The sequence below is a fragment of the Thamnophis elegans genome, chromosome 3 (assembly GCF_009769535.1).
Source record: "Thamnophis elegans isolate rThaEle1 chromosome 3, rThaEle1.pri, whole genome shotgun sequence".
NCBI lineage: Eukaryota > Metazoa > Chordata > Lepidosauria > Squamata > Colubridae > Thamnophis > Thamnophis elegans.
The window spans coordinates 74,436,246-74,462,287 of NC_045543.1; the positions used below are offsets into that span (position 1 = coordinate 74,436,246).

The window sequence follows — 26,042 nt, forward strand, 5'->3', positions numbered from 1 at the left end:
TTTGTCCGAGTTATGTAAAAAAAAATATAGCACTGTAAATCTGATGGTCAGCAATATATACATAAACTAAGCAAGTTTTAAGTCTGTGCTTCTAATGGTAGAAGGGGTTAATCTTTCCTGAAAAATCCAGCGGGAGGGAGACACAGGGCAGATAGCAGCGTCTCCGGTCAGTGCAAGGGGCAACAAGCTGGGTATACCAAATACCCTTTTTTTGTGTCTATGGGACAGTCGAGACCGACAAAATCACTGGACCAAGAAGAGTTGGCAATCGGTGAAAAAAATGTCCTCCAAGAAACTTTGGTACCTTCCCATAAAGTTCTTCTACCACCTCTCCACATAAAATTGGGATTGATGAAGCAATTCGTAAAATCACTTCCAAGAGATGGAGAATGCTTCAAATACTTGGTCACCAAGTTCCCATGCCTGTCGGAGGCAAAATTGAAGGAAGGTGTGTTCATCAGACCAGACATTAGAAGGCTTATAGTTGTTCCAAGAGATTGTCAATACCATGATGGATTCTCAAAAAGAAGGATGCATTGTATTTAAAGAAGTCGTACAGAAATTTTTAGGCAATAACAAAGATCCTCACTACAAAAAGATAGTTGGAAGAATGCTGAAAGCATTTCAAGCTTTAGGTTGCCTGATGAGTTTGAAAGTGCATTTCCTCCAGTCCCACCTTGACTACTTTCCTGAAAATTTGGGAGCTGTGAGTGAGGAACAAGGTGAACAATTCCACCAAGACATTAAAGAGATGGAAAGGAGATACCAGGGAAAATGGAGCATTACAATGATGGCAGACTACTGTTGGATGCTTCAGAGAGACATTCCAGATGCTACTCACAAGCGTAAATGCACCAAGAGGAGCCTCACAAGGAAGAAGAATCGAGTTTAGTGTGTGTAGGTGAGCTCATTTCAGTTCAAAAAAGGATTTTCATGAAAATATTGTAATTTCCATTTATTTTGAGATATTACCTTATTTAACATAGTTACCTAAATTGTCAGGAAACGTGATGTCCTATGATAAAATGGAGGTCATTTTCGGATTCAGTACACCAAAAAACATAAAGATTACATGGAATAATCAAAACAGCTCTCTAAAAAAATTTTTTTTTGCAGACCTGTGAATTGGCACTTAAAGCAGCTGCACAAGGTGTCTACAGAATGGGTGAGGAGGATATAATTAAACATGTATTCAAATTCTTCCACTATACATTTAATTCTCAAATCTTTTTTTGATAATGTTATTGTTTTATCTTTTTTATATTTTGTATCAATTTTATGCTGCTATTTCAAAGTTTATGCTACACATACTGCTAATTTTAATCATTTTTCTATTTGTCTCACATATGTAGCCTAGCAAGCATCAATGTTACTAATAAAGGAGAATATTTGTAGCTCAGGGTTGACACTAGCACTGATGACTTTACCTAGTTTGGGTAATGAAACATCTGAAAAAAAAACAAGCAAGCTCAGAGAGCACCAAGGACCCCACAAACACTAATATTTTTTTAATTTAATATTTCCTTTTAGCCAAAATTCTTTGTATTTGCCTTTCCCAATTACCCTAATGTTGTCAATTTAATTTTGAATATTCAGGTGCCAATCTCCTTATGCAGTTTAATGACCATAATAAAGTTATTTCAATTTCCACTTACATATGTAAGCGCAAACACAGCAAAGCTTCCAAACCCAACAGACAAAATCCATTTATGTACAACATCTGCTGAAATAAAAATGCTTTTGACTTATATTCTGACCTTTTTGCAAAAGAGTTCCCAGGCCTGGGAATAGTTCTTTTTGATATTTTTACTAGACCTTGTCATATAGTACCAATTTGGGTCTTTATATATGACAGCCAGCACTCTGAAGGATGTCTGAAAACAGATGGTAGCTAGTTATGCATGGTGTGAAGTGGACACAGGTGGGAGCAGCTTTCAAAGCAATGGCTCCAGCCCTGCAAACAATGCAGCTGCTTTCTGATCCAGACATGATTCCCATCATTTCCATGTATTCCAAAACACTTCTTTCAAAGAATCTGCACGACTCTTAGCTGCTTTCTGGCAATTATTTCTATACAGTTTTCTGGAACTTCAAATTGAAAGTTTTCAAATTGCATGTAGAGAGCATTCTGAAACATAATTCAACTGATAAAATTAAATTCAAATTAAATTAAACATAATTACATAACTGATCAATCTGAAAGATCTGACACTTTCAGGAATAGGAATGATACATTACGGTTAAGTATAACAATGCCATCTAAGCCACAGTCAAAGTATTCAAGTTCAGAAATGAAGCCAGGAATATCCTGAAACTATTTTCATGGGGGGAAAGGAAGTTATGTCAATTGCAGCCTGAATTCCAATTCCTTTATCTCCCTATCACAGTAATTCTGTCTCATCTAGTAAATGTCATCACTCATGTCATTACCAATGGACACTCATTTACAATTTTAAAAACATCCTTGGATTTTGATACCAAGAAAAGGAGCTATGTCATCACCAGCACTTAGTGCCAGTAAACATTACATTAAGGTGACCAGACGTCCCGATTTCAGTGGGACAGTCACAATTTGTCCCGTGTCCCGGGGCATTTTAAAAAACTCCCGATTTTCTGGCTTCATGTTGAAAGCCCAGTGGATTTGCTTAAGAAATCCTAACCGGGGCAAGACAAAAGACACTCTGTCTAACTAACCCCTCTCTCTGTCTCAGTACTTTCATTGACGATATTAAAATGTTAAAACAACAAAACGGACCCCCCCCCCGCCCCTTTTACCTCACTTTATAAGAAAAAATGACCAAGTACCATAGAGCTGCAGGAAATACTTCCTGGATTTTCCAGACGGGAGGGGCACAGAGGTTGGAGGTCGGCCCGTGTGGAAAAAAATGGTGGCAAAGTTTCTTTGAAAAATATTTCCCTGACTAATTTCACCATTTTAATTTGCTCAGTTCTTTGTATTAACATCTATATCATTCTGGATTGACTTGGAGTGTTCACTTGTGCCTGCTGGTAAGTGAGCTGGGTTTTTTTCTTTTATTTTTTAATGTATTTTAAAATAATATTTTATTTATTGTCCATAGGATTTTTTAAAAGTTTTATTCTGTGTGGATTCTTTTTTTAAATTGTCTTAGACTATTTAAAAAAAGATTCTATCCAAAATAAATTGAAGTGAAACCATTTTTAAAAATTCTATGCACAATACTTTGAAATGTTTTACTTCAATTTATTCTGTGTGGATTCTTTTTTTAAATTGTCTTAGACTATTTAAAAAAAGATTCTATCCAAAATACAAAATACCAGCTGCAGTTATTCACTTAAGAACTGTGGCAAGAAAGGTGGTATAGTGACCAAAGTTACAATGGCATTGAAAAAAGTGACTGATGACCATTTTTCATACTTAGCAACCATTTTCACACTTAGCGACCGTTGCAGCATCCTCATGGTCACGCGATCAAAATTTTGATATTTGGCAACAGATTCGTATTTATGATGGTTTCAGTGTCCTGGGGTCATTTTAATTGCCTTTTGACAAAGGCAATTTGGGAAACCAGATTCACTTATGTTACTAACTTATCAGCTGCAGTTATTCACTTAAGAACTGTGGCAAGAAAGGTGGTATAGTGACCAAAGTTACAATGGCATTGAAAAAAGTGACTATGACCATTTTTCACACTTAGCGACCATTTTCACACTTAGCAACCGTTGTAGCATCCTCATGGTCACGTGATCAAATGTTGATATTTGGCAAGAGTTACAATTTATATTTGTAAATTGTAGTTATGTTGAAATAAAAAAATTACAATACTATTTTTGTGTTATATGAAAATTTTTATTGCTCCGTATGCCCCCCGCCCCAGTTAAAGGTGTCCCTCTTTACAAATCTGAAAATCTGGTCACCTTACATTACATCCATTTTATCATCTACGTTTACAGGCTCGTATTCTATCCAGGTTTCTAAATAGATTTTTTAAAAATCCATGGGCATACTTGAAATTTTGTTTCCAATATTCCTAACAGAGGAAGATTTTATGTGAATCTTTCATTAATATGCATAGACATTAACATAAATTGCATGCCAGCTTTTTAAAAGTGCAAATTTCTTCAATGTCATTGTTAGTTACACTAATTTCTCCAGTTCAGGCTTTTAAAATGTCAGTTTTACAAATATACAATCATTTTTCCCCTTTGCTTATTTAGAACATGTGCCATCCAACTTAATCAGTATGACTCTGGGCAGTGTACAAAATAGGCAAGCAACAAATGCAAAAGAAAACAACACATTCAATTAAAAATCAACTAAAACAATACATGGCACCCAGAACCAAAATATATTATAGCTTTGCTCATTTTGACCAAAGGGCTGAGGAAAGAGCCAGGTATTGATTGCCTTTCTAAAGGCCTAGAGGTTCAAGGTTAATGACACGGGTAGTCCTTACTTAACTACCACAACTGACCCTGTTCCTAAGCCATTTCAGGCTTGGTTTCAGAACCACTTTTGCAGTGAACATGGGTATTGTAATAGATCCCTGAACTTTGTAATGAGAAGATGCTGGTTAGAGACTAAACAATGAGGAAGAAAAAAAAAAGTTGGGCTGTGAATGACTGTCACCGTGGGGGGGTGGGGGTGGGTTGTATGTTTAAAGTTTGTATGTCTTATTTTTTAAAAAAATAATGTGTAACCAATAAAGATTATTTAAAAAAAAGAACCACTTTTGCCATGGTCAGAAAGTGAAACACTCTGGTTGTTAAGCAATTCATTTGAGTTGTTAAACTGGCAAAAAAAAAAAAAACCTCTTACAAACTGCAGTCACGTGGCTGCAGGATGCTGCATAATCATAAATGTGAGCTGGTTACAAAGTACCCAAAACAAGACTATGTATTTGGCAGTGGGGGCAGGCACAGTTGTAACTTCATAGCCAGGTCATTAATAGTTTTTCTGGATCTATCATAACTTTGAACAGTGATCAAGAGACAGGTCATTAAATGAGACTTCCTGTATGTTGAAGGAAAATCATTCAAGTGGGTAACTACATAACTACTGCTGTTTGATTTTTAAAAAAACCTTTTCAAATATAATTTTAATGTTCGTTTTCACGCAATCCCCGAACTCTTATTGCAAACGCAGTCTTTTTATAATTTGTCAGAATTTGAGAATTTGAAGCAGACCTTTTTTGAGGCTTTCAGTCGTGTGGTGGGAGGTCCGGGACTCAACTTTGATTGGCAGATCCAAAAAATTTACCGCCATAATTCGTGGACAGCAAAACAAAGACAGCTTCCGAGAGATGTGGTTATATATTTTGCTATAAAAGAATCCAGAAACGCGATACTACAAGAGTTCTACAACAACAGGCTGCGAATTGATGGACAGGATTTGATCGTTTTTAAAGAGGTGCCACCCCAGATGTTAAAAGCCAGGAGAGACTATGCTTTTTTAACTAAAGAACTTAGAGATAATCAGATACAGTACAGATGGGAGGCGCCATTTGGTATTACAGTCACACTTGACGATCAGAAACATCGCCTCAACTCAGCTTGTGAAGCCCGAGACTTTTATCACAAGATTTTAAAGGCGGGACTTCCTGAATTACCCGGAATTGGACAAATACAAGGAGAAGTACAAGAGAAACAACCAATCACACCACTACAAGGCGGGAGCTATCGTTTTTCCCCTTCGGAAGGGCAGCAGAGCGGAGAATAAGGATTTAGTTATGCTTCCAAAACATTTGCTTAATCTTAACTTGAATAACACTCTGTGACTATGTCTTGTAGAAAATGGCATAGCGGTATACCGATCAAGAGACATTAAGGCTGTAAGAAATGATGCTGATCGCCTCGGAAATTAAATTGTATGGGACTTAAAAAAAAAAAAGACTTGATGGACAACTTGGAACTTTTACATAAACTGCTTATGTTTTATTCTCTAGGGTGAGGAAGGCGGAGATTGTGATGCTTTCGGATTGTGGTTTAGGTTGAATCGAGTTGGGAAGGGTGGCGCAGATGGGAGGGTAGTGAAGGTTTAATTAGAGCTTATTTTGAGCCAGAAAGTAAGTTGACTTTTATAGTAATTTTTATTTGAACATAATGTTTGGAAGAATATACTCAGGGAGCTTGAAGGAAGGCGGAGCAAATAGGGGAGGTGTACGGATGATAATAAAATATATATATGGACACGGGTAGAGGCAGGATGAGAGGAGTTGGAACAGAAACCGAGAGAAATATTTGAGGTGTTTAAGTTGCTTTATAGAGAAAGAGGTAAAAGGGATATATTAAAGGTTTGGAAATGGATACATATTTAGATAAAGAGATAAGGTCCCTAGCTAGAGTAGAATTTTATTTGATTAACTCACTTGGTTTCAACATAGTTTGAAATCCTGCAAGTAATAAATTAATTGAGACTAGGAATGATGCACATTGCTTAAGTGTTAATAACGATGGGAAGCTGAGCTTAAGGTAGAGAGTTTATTGATTTCTCTTTTTGGGGGGGGGTCTTTTTCCCCTTTCTTTTTTTTTATTTTTTTTTTATTTTTTATTTTTTCTTTTTTCTTTAGCTTCTAATCTATTTGGTTTCAATATACTCCAGACTTTGCTTGATAAGGAACGATGTCGGGAATGGGATCTGGGAAGTCGGAAGGGGGTCTGGGAGGGGGGTTCATGGGGGGGAGGGGGGGAGGGTGGAAATATAGATTCAATTTTTAAAACAATGAATGCACTTGGATACTGTTGCTTTTTTCTTTCTTTCTTTCTTTTTTCCTTTCCTTTAATTTTTTTTTTCTTATAATTTTGGTGTAAATTACAAAACGAATGGACCAATGAATAGTGAGAATGCACCGAGGTGAGGAGTGGAGGGAAAGAGGGGGGAGGAATTGAGAGGGAGTGAGAGGGGAATGTAAGGAGGGTGAGATGGCGGGAAGGGGAGAAAGGAATGGTTGAGGGGGAGGGGAAATAGAAGAGGGGATTGTTGGAGGGGAGAAATGAAAGTTGGAGGGGTAGAAGAAAGGGTGTATGAAGGACAGAAGTGTTATGAGCGGTGTTTATTGCTTTTTTTTTTAACTGCACAGTATTTAAGTGATTGTATAAAGGAAAATGAAAATGAAATAAAAGATATAAAACTAAAAAATATAATTTTAATGAACTTTTAATTGGAGAAAGATGGATATTACATTTAATGGCATTATCCTTAATGTTCTTCCTATGTCAACTCAGGAAGCTCAGATTGGCTAAGGAGCTGCTAATACAGTTCTACAGAGGAATTATCAAATCTGTCATTTGTACCTGTATAATGTTCTGGTTTGGCACAGCAACCAAACAGGACAAGTACAGACTTCCATGGATAGTTAGCAGTGCAGAAAAAAACAATTACAACCAGTGAAACATCTCCCTGTTAGAAGAAAATATTTGGGGAGTGAATGTACTATAAAACTTAACGTGGCTTCCAGCATTTGAATTGGGGGAAAGGACAAATGGGAAAATGACAAGGATTATTGGTAAATTGCCAAGTTAAGCAGAACCTCTTTTACCGTGTTTCCCCGAAAATACGACATGTCCTGATAATAAGGCCATGCCACATTTTTCTGGTGGGCAAAAATATAAGCCCTCCCCTCCAAATAAGCCCCCTGAACAACCCCCCACCTCCGGCCAGGCAGAGCACCACTCACCAACCTAGTGGTATCCCAAAGGTGACAACCCACGAGAACCAGGGAGAGGCAAAGGTAATCGCGTTGCTTGGCGCCTTCGGGATACCGCTAGGTTGGTGAGTAGTGCTGTCGCAGAAGCGTAACAAAATAGCCATGAAGTGACCACGCTCACAAGCAGCCACCTGGCAAACTCCTTTCCAGCCGGGCACAGCGCCATTCACTGACCTAGGGGTATAGCCAAGCTGCGTGAGCACCTGTTTGCAGCTGCCTGGCTCCCGCGGCTTGGCGCCTTCGAAATGCCAGTGAAAGATGCTCTGCACGGCTGGAGAGGGGGGTTGTGCGAGCGGCTGTTCTGCTCCCGTTCACGGGCCTCCTAGCTTCATGATGCCCTGGCCCAGCTCTCTCTGCAGAGCCAGGGCACCTCCGCTGCCATCACATGGCTTTTTTGGCGGCTTCCAAACCAAGTCTTCCAGCAGTGGCTGCTCTTGGTGTACGGTCTATGGTTGTGGGCCAGCTGCCAGCAGAGCACCTTTCATTGGCATTTCGAAGGTGCCAAGCCACGGGAGCCAGAGGCGGAGAACAGGCGCTCACACAGCTTGGCGATATCCCTAGGTCAGTGAATGGCGCTGTGCCCGACTAGAAAGGGGGTTTGCCAGGTAGCTGCTCATGAGCGTGGTCGCTTCGTGGCTGTTGTGTTGCGCTGCTGCAACAGTGCAACACAGCCATTCACCCATGAGGCTATGCCCGGCTCTTTGGGAGCCCACTCGGAAGAGAGCAGCCACCCGGCAATCCCAAAACAATAAACTGTCGCCTCATAATAAGGCACAAGCCATATTTTGTGGGTAAAAAGAAAATAAGACCCTGTCTTATTTTTGGGAAAACGTGTGGTTATGGAGACCTCCATATTTATTAAGCCAAATTTCCATTTGAAAGCATCCTAGCAGTCAATTCTATTTTCTGTTTTAATATAGTCCTTTCCTTAAGTCTCTCCCTCTCCAGTCTTGGTCAAGTAGAGCTCAAATTTAGCCTCAGTTTAATTATTTCAATCAAACTAGAAGAATTTTCTAAATAAATTCTGAATACATAAATTCTGAAGTGGTACCAGGAATTGTTCCCCTTTGGGTCTGATTGATGTTGTTTTTTGGGGGGACGAGTAGGAATCTGAATGTATTATTTATACTTATACTTCAGGAAAGGACTACTTCCCAAACACCTAGCAAATTGCCTTTCAGAAATTTTCATCAGCCTATTTCTAGTAGTTAAAAAAATAAGTTTTGAGTCTTCAGACAGAACTTCACCTGTTCTTTCTCCCATTAGTGGATGAAGTGGTATGAGAATAAGAAAAAAAAAACCAACAAGCTTCATATGGGGAAAATTGCCACTGTCTTGATAATCATCCAAGGCAATATATCTTGGAAATAATGAAAATGATAGCTTGAACTTTGAATCCTGCCTGCCACATATTCAAGACAGCAGTTGATTGTGCATCGTTCTGTTGATAGGTGATGCTAGAAAGAGGAGAAAGGACAGATAGGAACCCACTAATAACTTCCTTGAAAGTAACCCAATAACCCATAATACCTTCTGTGAGGGCAGCAATATTACCACCTTCATTGACTGAAGGGCGGAGGGAGGGGGGTAAGAGGTTTTTACACCAGTAAGTATAAGAAGAAAGGACTCCTGGCTTACAAATTAACTATTGACAAAAAATAGTATGGGTGAAGAATTTAATGAGTAGCCATTTTTTAAATGAAACAATGCTGAATATTGACATTTTAAACCTAGCAAGGCATACTTCTCAGCATGTTTGCTTTATGAAAATTCTGTCACTGTAAAAACTGCACCGAGCATAGCTTATAAACTGGACTGTCTGTTAGATATTTTGGTATGTTTATCCATCACAGGTGGATAAATTTAAGTCAGGATTTTTTTTAATAATATACAATACTAAAATTGTATAAAAATAAGTCTCAAGACAAAATAGAATATGTGTATTTCCTTGCCCGATAGACTGTCAAAGGCATATTCCAAAACATTTTTGGCATGCAGCCTTCCCTCTTCCGAAATTTCATATACAGACCTTTTTAAAAAAGCTTTAGAAAAATGTGTAACTTTTCCCCTAAAAACAATGCTTTAACATAGACCCCTAAATTAGGAAAAGTTAAATGCGTTATAAAATATTAGAATGCAAGTCTTGCTTATCAGAATTATGCATAGAAAATAAACTTACATCCCAAAAAGGTAGCCAATTTTGTCATCAGTTAAGCTTTTGGGAGTCAAAAGATGAGAAATACATAAATAAAAGGCACTTCCATACGACAGTGTTTCTACTCCTCTCAATCAACAGTTGGAAGCCAATTTTCAATCATCTTCACTTGTACCAGCCTGAAAATGCTGAGAACATGCTTAGGTCAATCAGTATTCCCCCAGCTGACAAGGGGAAGAGTATAAAGAACAGCATTCAATCAACGCCCTGCCTGCTGAGCCACTCCAGATCCTTGAGAAACAAAAGATCTTTAGCCTTATTCCACAGAAATACAGAACAAATAAGGGAGGGAGGGAGGGAGGGAGGGAGGGAGGGAGGGAGGGAGGGAGGGAGGGAGGGAAGGAAGGAAGGAAGGAAGGAAGGAAGGAAGGAAGGAAGGAAGGAAGGAAGTCCTTTTTATGTTTAACATTTGAATATTGGCAGGAGGGAAGAGAACTCCAGGACTTGTAGGCAAAGTGACTCATTTCTCGCAAACACAACAAAGCTGCAATGATCCAATCAAACAATCGAAAAGGCAACTACTCAGTATTAGGAAACAGGTAAGCCATCACAAATGACCCAAGCTGATTTTAAAAGAGAACAGAATCCTCATATAAGAGAAACTTGAGTTGAACATACATAAGGTGACCAGATTTTCAGATTGGTAAAGAGGGACACCTTTGACCGGGGGGGGGGGGTGACCTTGATTAAAAATTTTATACGGAGCGGGGAAGAAGGCAGGGCTTAGCAGTGAGAAGACGGATTTTCAGGCTACTCCTGAAATTCCTCTATTCCGAAGCATTTGGACGGTCCCTTTTTGGACCCAAGCTGTCCCGGAGAGGCAGTGAAAGGTAGGAGGAGATCCAGTGGTGCCAGAGACATTCGCAAAGTCTCTGGGGACTTGGAAATTAACCTCCTTTGCCAGTGACTTCCGGATTAGCCATAAGGCTAACTGAAACTGCAGATAGCCCCAAAGAATGGCAAAAGTGTTTCCAGCTGGTAACATGATTTTATTACTCAGAGAAAGACAGTCCGCCTAAAAATTCAAGCTAATTTAAATTAAACAGAAGAATCTAGCGACGATTTTGATCTCTTTATTGGTTTATGGGCGGTGGTTATCCTACTTTTTAAATGTTTTAAATGCTATTCACACGGACAAAGGATAGATTATTCCAACATCTCCTCTGATCCTCTGCAAGCGGGCTGTAAACCAATTCACTATAATTTGGCTGCTTACAACTTGATACTTTTATTGCTTGGCTGTATTGGTCTAAGATCTGATAAGATTGCACAGTTCCCAGCTTGTTTTTATTTGCAAATACCTCAGAGCTCTCAAGAAAAAATACTAACTGCGTACAAATATAGCGTCTATTCAAGCCTCTATTCAAATGATTTTTTCGGCACTACAGAAATTATCTGTCACACATGATAGAATTGAGAGAAAATTGGATTATCTGGTGTTTCTAGCAACAAAATACGAGGAAAAAAATGAGAATGTTGAACGTTTGAATGTTCTTCAAATACAAACTAAGGATGTCAGAGATAAAAATTCTCAATTTGCTGATATTTGGGGCAACTGGTTTACCTCTGAGGGAGAAAAAGATGGAATGTCTGAAGGGGGAGCAGCCACACAGAAGATTTATTTTGAAAGACAGGGCGCAGGAGGAGTGAGAAGCATTAAAGAATTCATACTTTATGAAATACCATCTGCAAAGCATTTGATACCACCACTGAGAATTAAAGACAAGCTGATAAAGGAAATAAAAGAGGGCGGCAGCATTATATGAGAGGCACCATAAGCAAAAAGGTGCAAAGATTTCTTCGTATGGGCTTGCTCATAAAGATGTTTGGAGAACTGGACCCATGAATGGCAACAGATTTAAGACTGTTCTGTTACTGGAGAGACACAGGCTGATAGATGGAGGAGTATAATTTAAAATTAGCTAAACCTAGTTAAATTCATTTGTAATAGGTATGGTTGAATAATAATTGATAATGATAGTAATGTATATAATGTTGAGTTGCTATGATAAATAATAATTGGATAGGAGAAGGGAAGGTTAGAAATATCTTTGGACTATATATAAAGGCTATTAATCACAATAATAATTATTATAAAAAAATAAAATAAAACTATATCTATATACAGTTAAATCTTAACTAATAGGGGGAAAATGCTATGGTATAGGATATAACTAAATAAAGAAAGGAGAATGATAATAAATTATATACATGGAAGATGAAATTCTTGGTATTAAATATTATGGATGTTTAGCTAAAACAGGATATGAGGATTTGATGTTAATGGAGGATTTTATAAATAAGTAGATGAAATGCCAGCATGTGGTTATGGATTAAATCTTTGGTAGAGTTAAGGATGAAGGATGTTTAAATAACTGTAGTCAATTAAAAGTGGAGGTATGATGATGTTAATATAGTAAACATTTGAGTTAAGATATTTGAATTAATATGAATTAATGGAAGAGATGCACAAAAACTTGTTGTAACCAGCTGATATACTTTTTTATAACATATACTTGTGTTTTTTTTTCCTTTTTTGCTGTGAGTGTGTGTTTTTCTTTTTTAATTGTTGTGTATATACAAAGTATGTCTGTGGGGGGAAATATAGTTAGGATAAACTAGTAAAAGTAAGGGAATACCTATTAAATGAAATAATAAATGTATAAGAATGATAAATGCTAAAACACTTGTAACCAAATGACATGCTACATGTGATGATGGTTTTTTTTCCCTCTCCTCTGTTTTGTTTCTTGTTGTTTTTTTTGCTTTGTTTTTTTTTTTTCTTTCCCCACTGTTGTGGGTATGTGTTGTATGTGTTAAAGAGCCGAGGTGGCGCAGTGGTTAAATGCAGCACTGCAGGCTACTACTAGATCAGCAGTTCAGCGGTTCAAATCTCACCGGCTCAGGGTTGACTCAGCCTTCCATCCTTCCGAGGTGGGTATTGGGTATTGTTGGGGGCAATATGCTGACACTCTGTAAACCGCTTAGAGAGGGCTGAAAGCCCTATGAAGCGGTATATAAGTCTACTGCTATTGCTATTGCTATTTATGTAACAAAAAAATAAAATAACTTAAAAAAATTTATACGGAGCAACAAACATTTTCATACAATGCAAAAATAGTATTGTAATTTTTTTTATTTCAACATAAATTGTAACTGTTGCCAAACATCAAAATTTTGATCACTTGACCATGAGGATGCTGCAACGGTCGCTAAGTGTGAAAATGGTCACTAAGTGTGAAAATGGTCATGTCACTTTTTTCAATGCCATTGTAACTTTGGTCACTAAGCCCATTATACCACTTTTCTTCGCACAGTTCTTAAGTGAATAACTGCAGCTGATAAGTTAGTAACATAAGTGAATCTGGTTTCCCCATTTGACTTTGTCAAAAGGTCACAAAAGAGAGAGTTACATGCCCCCAGGACACTGAAACCATCATAAATACGAATCTGTTGCCAAACATCAAAATTTTGATCGCGTGATCATGAGGATGCTGCAACGGTCGCTAAGTATGAAAATGGTCGCTAAGTGTGAAAAATGGTCATCAGTCACTTTTTTCAATGCCATTGTAACTTTGGTCACTAAGCCCATTATACCACCTTTCTTGCCACAGTTCTTAAGTGAATAACTGCAGCTGATAAGTTAGTAACATAAGTGAATCTGGTTTCCCCATTTGACTTTGTCAAAAGGTGATTATATGACCCCAGGACACTCAAAGCATCATAAATATGAATCTGTTGCCAAACATCAAAATTTTGATCACGTGACCATGAGGATGCTGCAACGGTCGCTAAGTGTGAAAATGGTCGCTAAGTGTGAAAAATGGTAATCAGTCACTTTTTTCAATGCCATTGTAACTTTGGTCACTAAATGAACTGTTTGAAAGCTAAGGCTAGCTTGCATTATCTTTAGAAAGTCTACACGAATATAATTTATAAATCCCCCTATATTGCTCCTTTCCCATGACTCCTGATGCTGGCAGGTAGACTGCCCTTGCCCACAGAAGCTCAAGAGTAGAAAATTGGATAAAGCACACCTTAGTCATGCTGGATGAAAATTTAAATTTCTAACTTGCCTCTTTTTGGGGGGTGAGGGGGGGCGTCAAGGCTGCCCAGGAGGACCAGCAGAATAATAATTTAAAAAAAGAGATAAGACTTAATACGATAAATAGAGAAATGTGTAGAGAAATGTAAAGAATGAAGAGGGATGGATGGATGAAAAGGGGGAAAGATGTATGAGTTTTTAAGAGTCTGGGGCTGCAAAACAGGGGTTATTAATATCTCTCTCTCTCCCTGTGTGTGTGTGTGTGTGTGTGTGTGTCCAGCCTTCATTCCTGTTCACTTCACACTGGATGCACAAAAAGAGCAGTCAAAATGTATGTTTGTGTGTCTGTGTATGTGTGTATGTGTGTGTTTGTGTGTGTGTGTGTGTGTGTGTGTATGATTTTTACCAGCAACAAAAGGCTAGCAGCTAGCAGGGTCTTTTATTTGCAGCTGTTAAGTCTCGGTTACAGCAATTACGAGATCTCAGGAGGAATGGGGGAACCTGGGGAGGGGGCGCGGGGGAGGGGGATCAGAGATTACAAGGTAGGAAAGGGATAGATTAAAAAATAAGAGGGGATCGTACACCCCCACCCACCCACTCCCAACCCCATCCGACAGAAGGAGACAAGAGAAGAGCAGCGGAGAGAAGGAAATCTCCTCCATCCCCTCCCCCGTCTCTTCCAAATTATACACACAGACACTGCCCTCCCCATGCCGCAGCCCCAATTCCAGCCACACCAATTCAAGCTCCCAGATCTCTTTCTCTTTTTTTTTCTCCACTCATCCCCCCCAACCAAACAAACGAGCAAAGGAAATACAAGAAAAGCATCTTTTTTTTAAATAAATAAATAAATGAAGTCCAAGGCATGGGAGGAAAATCCCCCTTTCCCCTAATTCTCACTCCCCTCCCCCATCCCACCTCCGGATCCATTTGGGGTGGATTTCTTTATTTGCAATAAATCCTGGGTTTTTCCCCCCTTTTTTTTAAAGGAAGGAAAATGACAGATCTTCTCCCCCCCCTCCCGCCCCCCCCTCATCAAAGGAGACCGGAGAAAAGCAACCAGATCGAAAGGAAGGGAGATATGATCGGAAGAGCAGGAGGGGAGGGAAGGCTGCGAGCAAGCCAAGCGGAGGGAGGGAAACCACTGCCCTCTAAAGGCCACATCAGGAACGACACTTCGGAGAAATAAAAAAAAATTTAACGGCGTCCTTTTTAAATCAGGACTTTTTGAACATGCAGCGGGACACGGGACAAATTTTGAAAAATTGTGACTGTCCCGCCAAAAGCGGGACGTCTGGGCACCTTAAACATACAGCCACATATTCTTTGGAAGTACCAACCATCCATTCCTCAGTGATTTCTTTGGAATATACCAGATTATCTAAAAAAAATTCAGAAGCATGCATAGCTAGTTAAATGGAACTCACTTTAGATAAGGTCAATATGGAACTACAGTATGTCCTTAATATGTTGTGAGCTATAGACTTCCAGTTTATATTCTCCATTATACATTTGCTGCTCAGAATTATGAAAATAACATACTAAATATTTTAGTATGAATGAGAAAACCATAGAAAATTGTTATTTAATTTATACACATTTACTGATTTTCAATCTTTAACATAAATTGTTAGAATTCTTATTTTCCCATTTAGCCTTATAAATAAAATGAAGGCATTCATGTTTGAAGAGACTGCCAGAAGGATAAATTTAGGCTACATACTAGAGTATGTCCTGTTCCCTGAATTATTAGTCATTATTCTTCCTAACTTTATTAGTAGTTTCTGCTCAAAACATTTAAGATTAATGAGGCATTTCCTCTCAATCAAGAAGTTATGGGTGAGGGTGAATATAGTTTCACTTTTAAGAACAGGACAGATGAATTATGAAACTTATTGGGTTCTTTTATTTTTCTAGATGAAGCAGGGCCATTCTTTTTCCTTCTTCCCCTTGTTTTCTTTAAATTAGCCCCACACCAAAGGTGGATAATATAGAACTCTTCATCTTCTTCAATAACTATTAGCAGAAATATAGAAAAGAGTGCAAACATATGGCAAATAAAAATGCATATAATCTTTTGAAGGGATGTGAAACATCTTGAATAATGCAGGAATTGAGTATTGTGAGTATTGCTAAAAGGAATGGCTGTGGGGATGCCTATAGGTAGTGAAGATATTTATTCATAAATAGCTTTTTAGAGGTCTTCTAAAAAGAACTAAAAAAGAAGGGAAAGGCAGAATAGACTAGAAATTGTTCTATAACTGCATTTCATTCTACATACCGCATATATTGTAACATACTGTATATATACAGTGAACATTAACATCATTTTAAATTATTTCTCTTTAAAATATAATGGCAAATACAAATTGAAGGATTCTATGGCAGATTAGAATATGTGCTAAATACAATTTAGAAAAAGCATGGTACTTTGCATAACTAGCATACAAAAGCTGGAGAAAGTGAAGAATTAGACATAGTCAATTGGGTCTTGCAAATGTTCACTGCTAACATTGACTCAGGGTTGACTCAGCCTTCCATCCTTCCGAGGTGGGTAAAATGAGGACCCAGATTGTTGGGGGCAATATGCTGACTCTCTGTAAACCGCTTAGAGAGGGCTGAAAGCCCTATGAAGCGGTATATAAGTCTACTGCTATTGCTACTATTGCTAACACCTGCTTCAAGCAACATTAAAGCAAACTCTATACTGGGCATTACCACATGGGTAGCAGTGGAATCACATCAATGAGTAATTCAAAATAGAAGACAGAAAAATACAATACAATCCAGCAGAATACTTTTGTTCATTATTTTATAACAAGAGAAGCCACTTTTCCCCCAAAAGATAGAGAAATCCTTGGACAACAAGATGCATATGCAAAGACTGAATGCAACAGGTTTACAAAATCATGCAAAAAACATACAAAAAGATATCTTGATAAAGAATGCCAATGAAAAGAAAAAAGAGAAGGAAAATAAAACATGTTTTAAAATACTGTATGTGAGAAATTAAAAGGATATTTGCAATTGGAGACTGATGGACAGTAAATCATAAAGGATATGTGAGGCAAAACTTAAAGAGATGGAAAGATTATTCTGAAACAGTTCATAAATAGGATTACAGAATGAACAATTAAAATACTAATGGTGCTAAGCAAATAAATAGGGACTCTAGAGGTTGGAAGAATGTGGTTTTATTTATATTTGTTTATGTATTATTTTTATTCTACCTTTTTATAATCATAATGTATACCTAATACTGAAGAAGATACAAGAAAACAACTTCTATAATTCCTCATATAAGCAAAGCATTTCTTAATATTAAAAAGAAAATTAGAGCCATACAGAGAGTGAAATATCAAATGAACAGAGAGAATCAACAAAGACAGATAGTGAAGCCTGCAAGATAATAGAAGTACTTTTCTGACTATAATAGTGATGTCTGTAATAAGCTATGAGGTTATTAAAATGACATGTACATAATGACATCATTGCACCAGAGACATATTGAACAACTTGAATTATATCTAATCTGAGTACTTACAAAAAGTTGTACTATTTCTGTCATGAGATCATGATTATCAGAGCCCTTACCCATCACTTATTTTCCAAGTTAATGATAACAAGGCCTTGCTTTGATTATGTAAATGATGCCAGAAATAAATATTCCTTAGTGTGTCATACATATTCTTATTCTCCTAAGGAAATCTACATTGAATGAAAAGCTAGGCTAAAAACAGAGTTTGGAAAAAAGAAGATATTTCAAAATAGGAAAGGAAATGAGACAAGGATACATATTATCCAAGTATCTATTTAGCTTGTATTGCCAATATATTGTAACAATGGCAAGAAATAAAAGCTGAATCAGAATGTGAGGCCAAAATTCCAGTACATGGAGATAGGCTGATGGCAGCTCTTAGTTAGATGAAAGTAATTCACACAATAGTTTATGACAAACATAAAATCTAAAGTGGAAATAAAATTGTAAAGTAAAATGTGAAGCTGAATTTTAAAATGAGAAAGATAATATTAATCAGAATGATTAGTGAAACAGAGGGCAAAACATGAAAATGGTAGACTACACTATCTCTGGGCTCAGGAATAAAGGTAGACAATGTTCAGGAGAAGTAAAGATCAATGTTAAAGATGCTAAGCTTGTTAGTTGGAAAGTTGACAGTCCGGGTTTAAGACCCAAGCACAATAGAGTGAGTTCCCATTACTTGCTGCCGTGGCACGACAAAACCGCGCTCAACTAAACCGCGCCCGATTAAACCGCGTCGCTGACGTCATCAACAGGGCGACAACAGCAAGAGCGGAGAAAGAAGGGCGCTTTAAATAGCGCTTTGAAAGCAAGCTGATTCAACTTAAGGTAAGGGTTAGCTTTAGGGTTAGCTTTAGGGTTAGGTTAAGGGTTAGGGTTAGGTTTAGGGTTAGGTTAAGGGTTAGGATTAGGGTTAGGGTTAGGTTAAGGGTTAGGTTTAGGGTTAGGTTTAGGATTAGGTTTAGGGGGGTAAGGTTTAGGTTTAGGGGTTAATTTTAGGTTTAGCGTTTACAGCGTGCTTCTGTCTCCGTGCTGTTGTCGCCCTGTTGATGACGTCAGCTACGCGGTTTCGGCGAGCGCGCTTTAGTCGAACGCGGTTTTGTGGTGGAACCACTTGCTGCAGCTCCTGCCCACCTAGCAGTTCAAAAGCATGCTAATGCAACTAGGTAAATAGGTACCACTTTGGTGGGAAAGTAACTGCATTCTGTGTGCCTCAGCATATAGTCATGCTGGCTAAATGAGCACAAAAGTGTCTTTGGACAACATTAGCTTCCTCAGCTAAGAAACAGAGATGAGCACCACCCTCAATGAGTGCGACATAACTGAACAAGGGAAACATTTAACTTTTACTATTTCTGGGCTCAGGAATAAAGATAGACAAGACAGAAGGAGAAGTAAACATAAATCCTGCTTTGGACAGGATTGCAAGAAGAATCAATTGGTTGATCCTGGATAAAAGAATTATTGCTTGCTTGAGATGATCAGCAAACAGAAATTCATATATTTTGGACATGTGATTCAATTGGATGACTGACTTCAAAAAATATATAATAGCAAGATTAATGAAAACAGAATGGATAAAATAGATAGATGTGATAAATTATCAGAGCTAGTGATTGGGTGAGATGGTAGGCAGCTGCTGTTCCTTGAATGAGTATAACTCAGGAAAAAAAAAAACCCTCAGCTCCAATGTCAACCAAAGAAGAACCAATGCAGATGCTGCTTTCCTTTCTCTCTCATATAGAGGTTCCTGTCCTGGAGCTGGAGGAAGGCATCCCAAGCTTTGAGAATGCCAGCAGCATGTATAGAGGTTAGAAGCAATGGAAAGAAGAACCATTTGCAGTGGAAACCAACTTATGGGAACACTGACATTGTTCCTTGTCCGACCCCAGTGGTAAAGAAGTCTTGGATATTAAGGGTACTACTGAGTGGAATGAATGAATTCTTGACTCTTGGACTGGATCCATCAACTGCACCTACCTCTGCACTGAAGCTTGACTTCTGTATTTGGACTTTCACTTCTGTGCTACTGCCTGACCCCTGAAACCCAGATGGGAGGCTGATGCCTGATTTATGGCTCTACAAGCAAACACAATGATGTATTTTCTGATTTATGACTGGATTGTTTCACTTTCTGCCGGAACATAGATTGTGAAACAGTTGTTCATAGAGTTGCTCAAGGCTTATACTTACAGTTCAGTTTTGAGTTCCAGCACTAAAACCTACTCTTACATTTATCCATTCATAGGTCTTTATCATAAATTAGATATGTGTAGGTATTATTAGATGAGAAACTCTCATCATTCTAAATATAACCAAGCTACCTACACAAGGAAACTCATGATCATTCTTCTTACTAATGCTAAAAGATGCCATGTCAGTTCCTTGGCTGAAAGAAAACTGACACACTCTTGTTAGAGCAGCAGAGCTGTATATCTCTGTTTAACTGAACTAAACTGATAATTACATTCTGACTTAAAAGACACACTGTCAGTTCTTGGAATTGACTTCTGCCATTCTCCCTCCTTTCTAAACCCACCCACAACTCTTACTGAAGCTATAACAAAAGGAGTTTCATAAGTCCCAGAACTTCTGATTGCCTGATAAGGAACTTTCGCAATTTTATCGGGTAGCCAGCAAGGGAAGAAAAATTCAATTTTGCCTGGAAAGAATGCCTACCCTGCTAAAACGAAAACATATTACAGATTCAGAAATGGACTCTAGGAAAATTTTAATAGCAGCTCACCAAGCAAACACTGAATTAGCTATACATATGAATCACCGTTTTTTTATATTAATATGTTCTAAATTGGCATTTGCCATTTTATTTGCCTGCCTTGGTTAATATACACTTCATGTTTGCTACCTTCTGTTTGTTCTTTACCAACAGCTAGAAGGAATTATTGTCTCTTCCAACCTCTTCAGTCTACTTCTTACTTTTCATAAAAGAAAAATAAACTAAATTGCTGTGAAAAATACTAATATATTCCATAGTGGGATTGTGGCAAAGTCATTATTTATTGCAAAGTTCATTGCTAATGCTTCTCTTTCCAATTTGTGTAGGACAAAGGATGCATTAGAGGTAACTTACAAGCATGTTATAAAAAATATAGATACCAAAGTTAATTAGTAAAATGAAGTAGTTTTTAAAAGTAGCCCAGTGTTGTTTTCAGTTACTCAGTTTTTACGAGGAACAACTTAGCTAAGCATCTGGGTATCCTGAGGCTGCCTTCTGCCATGTTTCATTCAGCACCCAGATCTGAGAGACCTCAGGAACAGCTTTCATGTCACTGCCCCCTTCCCTTGGAACAGTATTTCCTCCAAGATGTATCCAAAACTGTTACGGTATCAATAGGCCATTAAGGCTTTTCAAAATGCTTTTTCAGAGGGCCTTGGGGAATCTGTTGCAATGTCTTTTTTCTGCGCCAAGAATAGTATTGCTTGTTTCTTGTTACTTTTAGGCAATGATGTTTTTTAAAAGTTAGTGTTTTAATCTCATTACTGGATGGGGGAATGTTATCTACTAATAGTCACACATGAGTGGAGCAGCACATAAACCGAAATAAGCAAGTAAGTAAATATAATTTTAAGTGTACTTTCATAGCCATAATATAATGTATGGATGACCTTGGGGAAATGAGGGGAAGACATGCTGTCTAGCAAACAAAGAGATAGAAGCCCTCAATGGCTTAATGGTCAGAGAAAGAAACATAGGAAGGACCTGTCCTAATAGATCAAGTAGTTAAAATTGACAGTGGAAAGTTTGTACAATCAAACTTGCAAAATTGTGTTAATGTACCCTTGCAATAAAGTAGAGATACTTCACTTAGTCCTGCTTACTGTCTGGTTTACCTGGGAAGGCTACAATAGCTTTAGGTGGAAATAAATGTCATTTTTTACAAAATAAATGGTAAATTCTGGACTACTGTACTATATGTTGAATGTATTAGCAATTATAAAATAAAAACAATAAGGTAGCACACATATATTTCTGAATAATTTATATCTCTTTATACACATCATGTTTATAAAAAGTTCCCGCAACACTCTGGGTTTGGGATTTTTCCACCCCTTTAATCACCTTTAGTTTCATGAAATGTCTCAACTAACTTGAGATAAATGAAAGTGTTCCTAAATGTGAAAGATGGCTCAAATTTCAGTAGTTTTATCTTCTACACTTACAACTTAATTATTCTGAATATTTTAATTATTGGTTTCATCCAGTTGAATTTACCATAAAAATAAACTGAATTCTTAGAGGAAACCAGTAATTATAAAAGGATTGAGCATTTCTTGCAGGAAAAGAAACTTCACACTGGAACAACATAAGAAAGATATTCAAGGAGTAAGAGATATGCATCTTGAAACCATTCAACTCCAGACATGGAAAAACATAAACATAAGACATAAATATTTTCATTTAAAGTACCTTAGCAACCTCCCAAATCCCGAATAAAATATATATTTAAAATAGAAGAACATGGGAAACATTTGCATTACTTTTACATCATAAACTCAATAGAAAAGAAAGATCTGAAATTATTGATATTTTGAGGCATACATTATATTTTGTATGATTCTTTTATATACCAATTACCTGTATAATATGTATTCAACAAAGGATTTCAGTATTGTCTTGAACCTATGAACTTAACTGTAGTATTTACCCTTCATTGATATCAATTTTAAATTTCAGTCTGTTCATCTAGCTACAAAGAGAGGTAATAAATTATTGGCAGTTCATTAATCTTTCTAGATGGAATATTGTGCAAACTTGGAATAACTTGTGCACTACTCAGCAATTTAAAATAATTGTATCAAAAAGCCTCAGTTAATTAGTTACAGTTTGGAACTAGTTGGCTATAAGCAGCATTGCAACGACAAATAATGAGAGGAATTTCTGATGGCTATTAGTATCAAGATATTCAGTATTTGGATTTTTAATTTATACACTTTATTTACCATATACCAAAATGAAATCAAAAAAACATTCTGAAGAATAATAATTAAAACAAGATGTTAAATTCATAAAATAAATATTTCCTGATTCTGAGATACATACATTTATGTTTTATTGTCACATATAATCTGGAGATTTAGTCGGTCGGGGATATGAACAATTAAATAAAGTTCATAACTTACAGCTGTCCAGGCTCCTCTTTTGCATCTACAACAAAGCCATCCATCGTGGATTTCATGGGAAGGAATACCATAGCAACCTATAATGTAAGAGCAAAAACAATACAACAGATTTTGCACTTTGTTATTTATCTAGCTAAAGAGATAACATGTAACTGAACCATTAAAAAAAGACAGTAGATTTGTATGCTGTGATTAAAGAAAGTGAAGAACAAGCATTTTCTCAAAAATATGCAGCTGAAATACATATCTTAGCAACAGTTCTCATTCCTCAAAACAGCTGTCTTTAAAATTTCTTTGACTATGATAGCTTGCCTATTAATCCAATATATTTGTCATGTGATAAAATTACTACTTGACTACTATAGCAATAATGTTCTATGATGAAAGGCCAGCACTGTGTAATGTGTAATGCTGCAATTCAATCAAGTAACTTAAGTACCTAATCTTTAGGTATGGTGTAAAACATTATAGTAGAATTATAGACTGATACAAAGACAACAGCTCAGTTATTCAAATCATGCTCTATTTCTGCTCTATAGAATATTTAAACCCATTTTCTGATTTCATCAGTATTAGGCCCTTTCATTTTTTTATACAAATGAGTTCTATATCATCATACATCTCCTCCAGGAGTAATGATAGATTAATGATTGTAGTTACTCAAAGATTAGCTTAACAATGCAAACTAAATGAAAGTGGAATGTAAAGCTATGATACATACTTGCATGGACCTGTACACAACATTTTGCACAGGATATTAGTATACTAGTCCCATCTTCTTCAATAAAGCCATTGGATGGATAGTTTTCTGTATTCTCCTCGCTATAAATAAAACATATCTCTGGAATAAGTGGTTTTGTCTTTTCAATGGACATACATATTTCTTTTTGCTTTGTTTCTGACCAGGCATATATTTCTTCATTAGGTTTATCAGCCTGAAAAATAATTTTAAATAAAAAGACGGTTATTCAATTTTCTTTTGTTTTTGTAAATTTTCTATAATTCATAATAATATTACATTCAATGCAATCTATTTTTGAAGGTGGATTTTTTGATAAAATTAGAAGTTTAACTTCTAATTTTAGAATTAGATGTTGGAGAAGACTGGCACTTATTTTAAATCTTTCTTCTTTCTATCACCAAATTCAGTTCTTACTATTAATTTTTATCATTAATAAAATAAGAAAAGAGACGAAATCAGTACATTGACAATGAGGGAAGCATCAAGCATCATTCTATAAAGTAAAATTGCATCTGCTGGGACCAGGGAACATTCGATTAAGACCTGGGAATTTTGTCTCATGAGAAGTACAACCAAGAATATCATTCTTCTATAGTTACACTAGATTGGATTCAGATTGAAAAGAACAATCTAAACTCTGGTCAAAAATGGAGACTATATTAATTAACTACGAATGTGATGTTCACCTTTTGATAAATTGATAAACTTTAAGGATGATAAGTACAATATAGAGTAAAATATATGCAAGACAAAGAGAATATGCCTTCTATATCACAAATATCAATGCACCTAAGTGGATATTTATTTAATTTAGCAACAGGATGAAATAGATTATTATCCATGATTATATATCATTAATAGCTGAACAGCCAAAGCTATAGTAAATGCACTTAAGAACTCTTATATTGAGAGTTAGTCAAAATAATTGCAATGTAAACAATAGAAGAACGAGAAACGTTTATTCCAGTCTGAAATGGAAAAGACAGGTATGTGAAACAGGATTGTCACATCAGCTGCCAAATTGTGAAATGCTGTCCTTAAAAACTCAGTAGCTTCATTATCAGCGTCAGTTATTTGGCTTTTAAAAATTCTCTTGAGATTTTTTTTTATAACGTATTGATCTAATTGTTTTAGTTCCAAGTGTGAGACTAAATGTTTATATTATACATTCTTATTGAGCTTTATGCTGGGATTTAAGATATGATCAATATTTTATATCTTACTTGAGTTTATGATTTATATAATATGTAAAGTATTGTATAAAGTATTATGTGAGGTACGTAATAAATCAAAAGACATAAATAATAAAAAAATCATTTCAGCTCTCTATAGCAAGGAGGAAAGTAGCAAATCTGGACGTAAAATGGGAATTAAAAACATTAAAAATGGTTTACTTGAAAAATTACAAAATGATCAAATCTTTCCCCTTTATGCACACATGGAAAGGCACTTGATATTGAGAATCAGTTTTTCATAAATGAAAGAGATCCAGGATTGAAGAAATAGGTATTTATTATTTAAATTAGGGTGTATGTGCCTATCTACATTGAGGAATCTGCTAAGAATGAAATTATACTCCCGATTTAGATACTTACACGTACCCGCGTGCGCGCACACACACACACACACAAACTTCCTCTCTATTTCTTTTGACACATCATACAACTAAGCAATAAAGATCATTGCTAAGAGCAAGAAGCAAAGTCCTTCCTTCCTTCCTTTTATAATGGTAAATATTAGGATTTCACAAACCTCTCTTGAATTAGAGTACTTATTTGACATGCTGGATGGAGGTGTATTTACCTTTCAAACCTTTACATGTTAAGAATAGAGAGATATTTTGTAGTTTCACAATAAAATATTTTGTAAGTACTAGAATTTCTGTGTAGCTGTACTTTTATTTTTCAAATAAAAACTTCCTTACCTTATAGTAAGGTTTGAGGAGTGTGCAAATGGCACAATAGGGTTCCAACTTGGCAACAGCTGCATTGTGCTCCTTTTCAGCAGTAAAATTTGGTATTCTGTTCTGCCAAAGATAGACTAGAGGCTTGGCCCAGGATTCTGTTTCTTGTACTTCCTCTTCAATTAAGGGAACCTCAGGCAGTTCTTAAAAGAAATTGACATATGAAATAACTATATTCTGAAGGTAAAAGCAAACAATTATTTAAGTGGAAGTTAAAAAGAATGGATGGCAACTTCATGAAAATGCGTAAGAGTAAATGAATTCAGGTTTGAGAGGTAGCTTGTATTGCAAAGATACCAAGAATTCCAAACAATAAACCAGTTCTCTTAACTACCCATTTGTGACAGGTACTCATTCCTGCCAAAATCTATAATGAGCAATAGTCTAAAATGCCTATCATTGATACTCAGAACAATATGCTATTTTGAAAAGAAGCATTTAAAGTTATTAAAATCTTTTATACTTAAAAGAAAATTATGTATCATAAAACAGAATGTGATCTTGGGGTATTATAAAATGAATTTATGATTAGCAAATCCTCTGCATAGAAGAAATTTAATGGTACCCTATATGTTGAAAGACCAAAATGTTTACCTATAACAGGCTTTCTTTGAATGATAATCTGAACATTCACAATTATAGGTTCTACACCTGCTCAGATCTTTGTCAAGAACTATTTATAACTAATGTGTTTTTTTGGGAAAACCCA

At 36.5% G+C, this 26,042-nt stretch overlaps 1 protein-coding gene across 5 annotated transcripts in view; it reads right to left on the minus strand.

Annotated features, from left to right (window-relative positions):
• Nucleotides 1-26,042, minus strand: part of KDM4C (lysine demethylase 4C) — a 240,010-nt gene that overhangs the window by 54,690 nt on the left and 159,278 nt on the right. For all 5 annotated transcript variants that reach the window (XM_032213186.1, XM_032213188.1, XM_032213185.1 and 2 more), the window contains 3 exons: nt 25,295-25,476; nt 23,350-23,563; nt 22,629-22,705 (listed from right to left, as the gene is read on the minus strand). In XM_032213186.1, the coding sequence (XP_032069077.1) occupies nt 22,629-22,705; nt 23,350-23,563; nt 25,295-25,476 (473 nt within the window). The remainder of the gene's footprint in view (nt 1-22,628; nt 22,706-23,349; nt 23,564-25,294; nt 25,477-26,042) is intronic.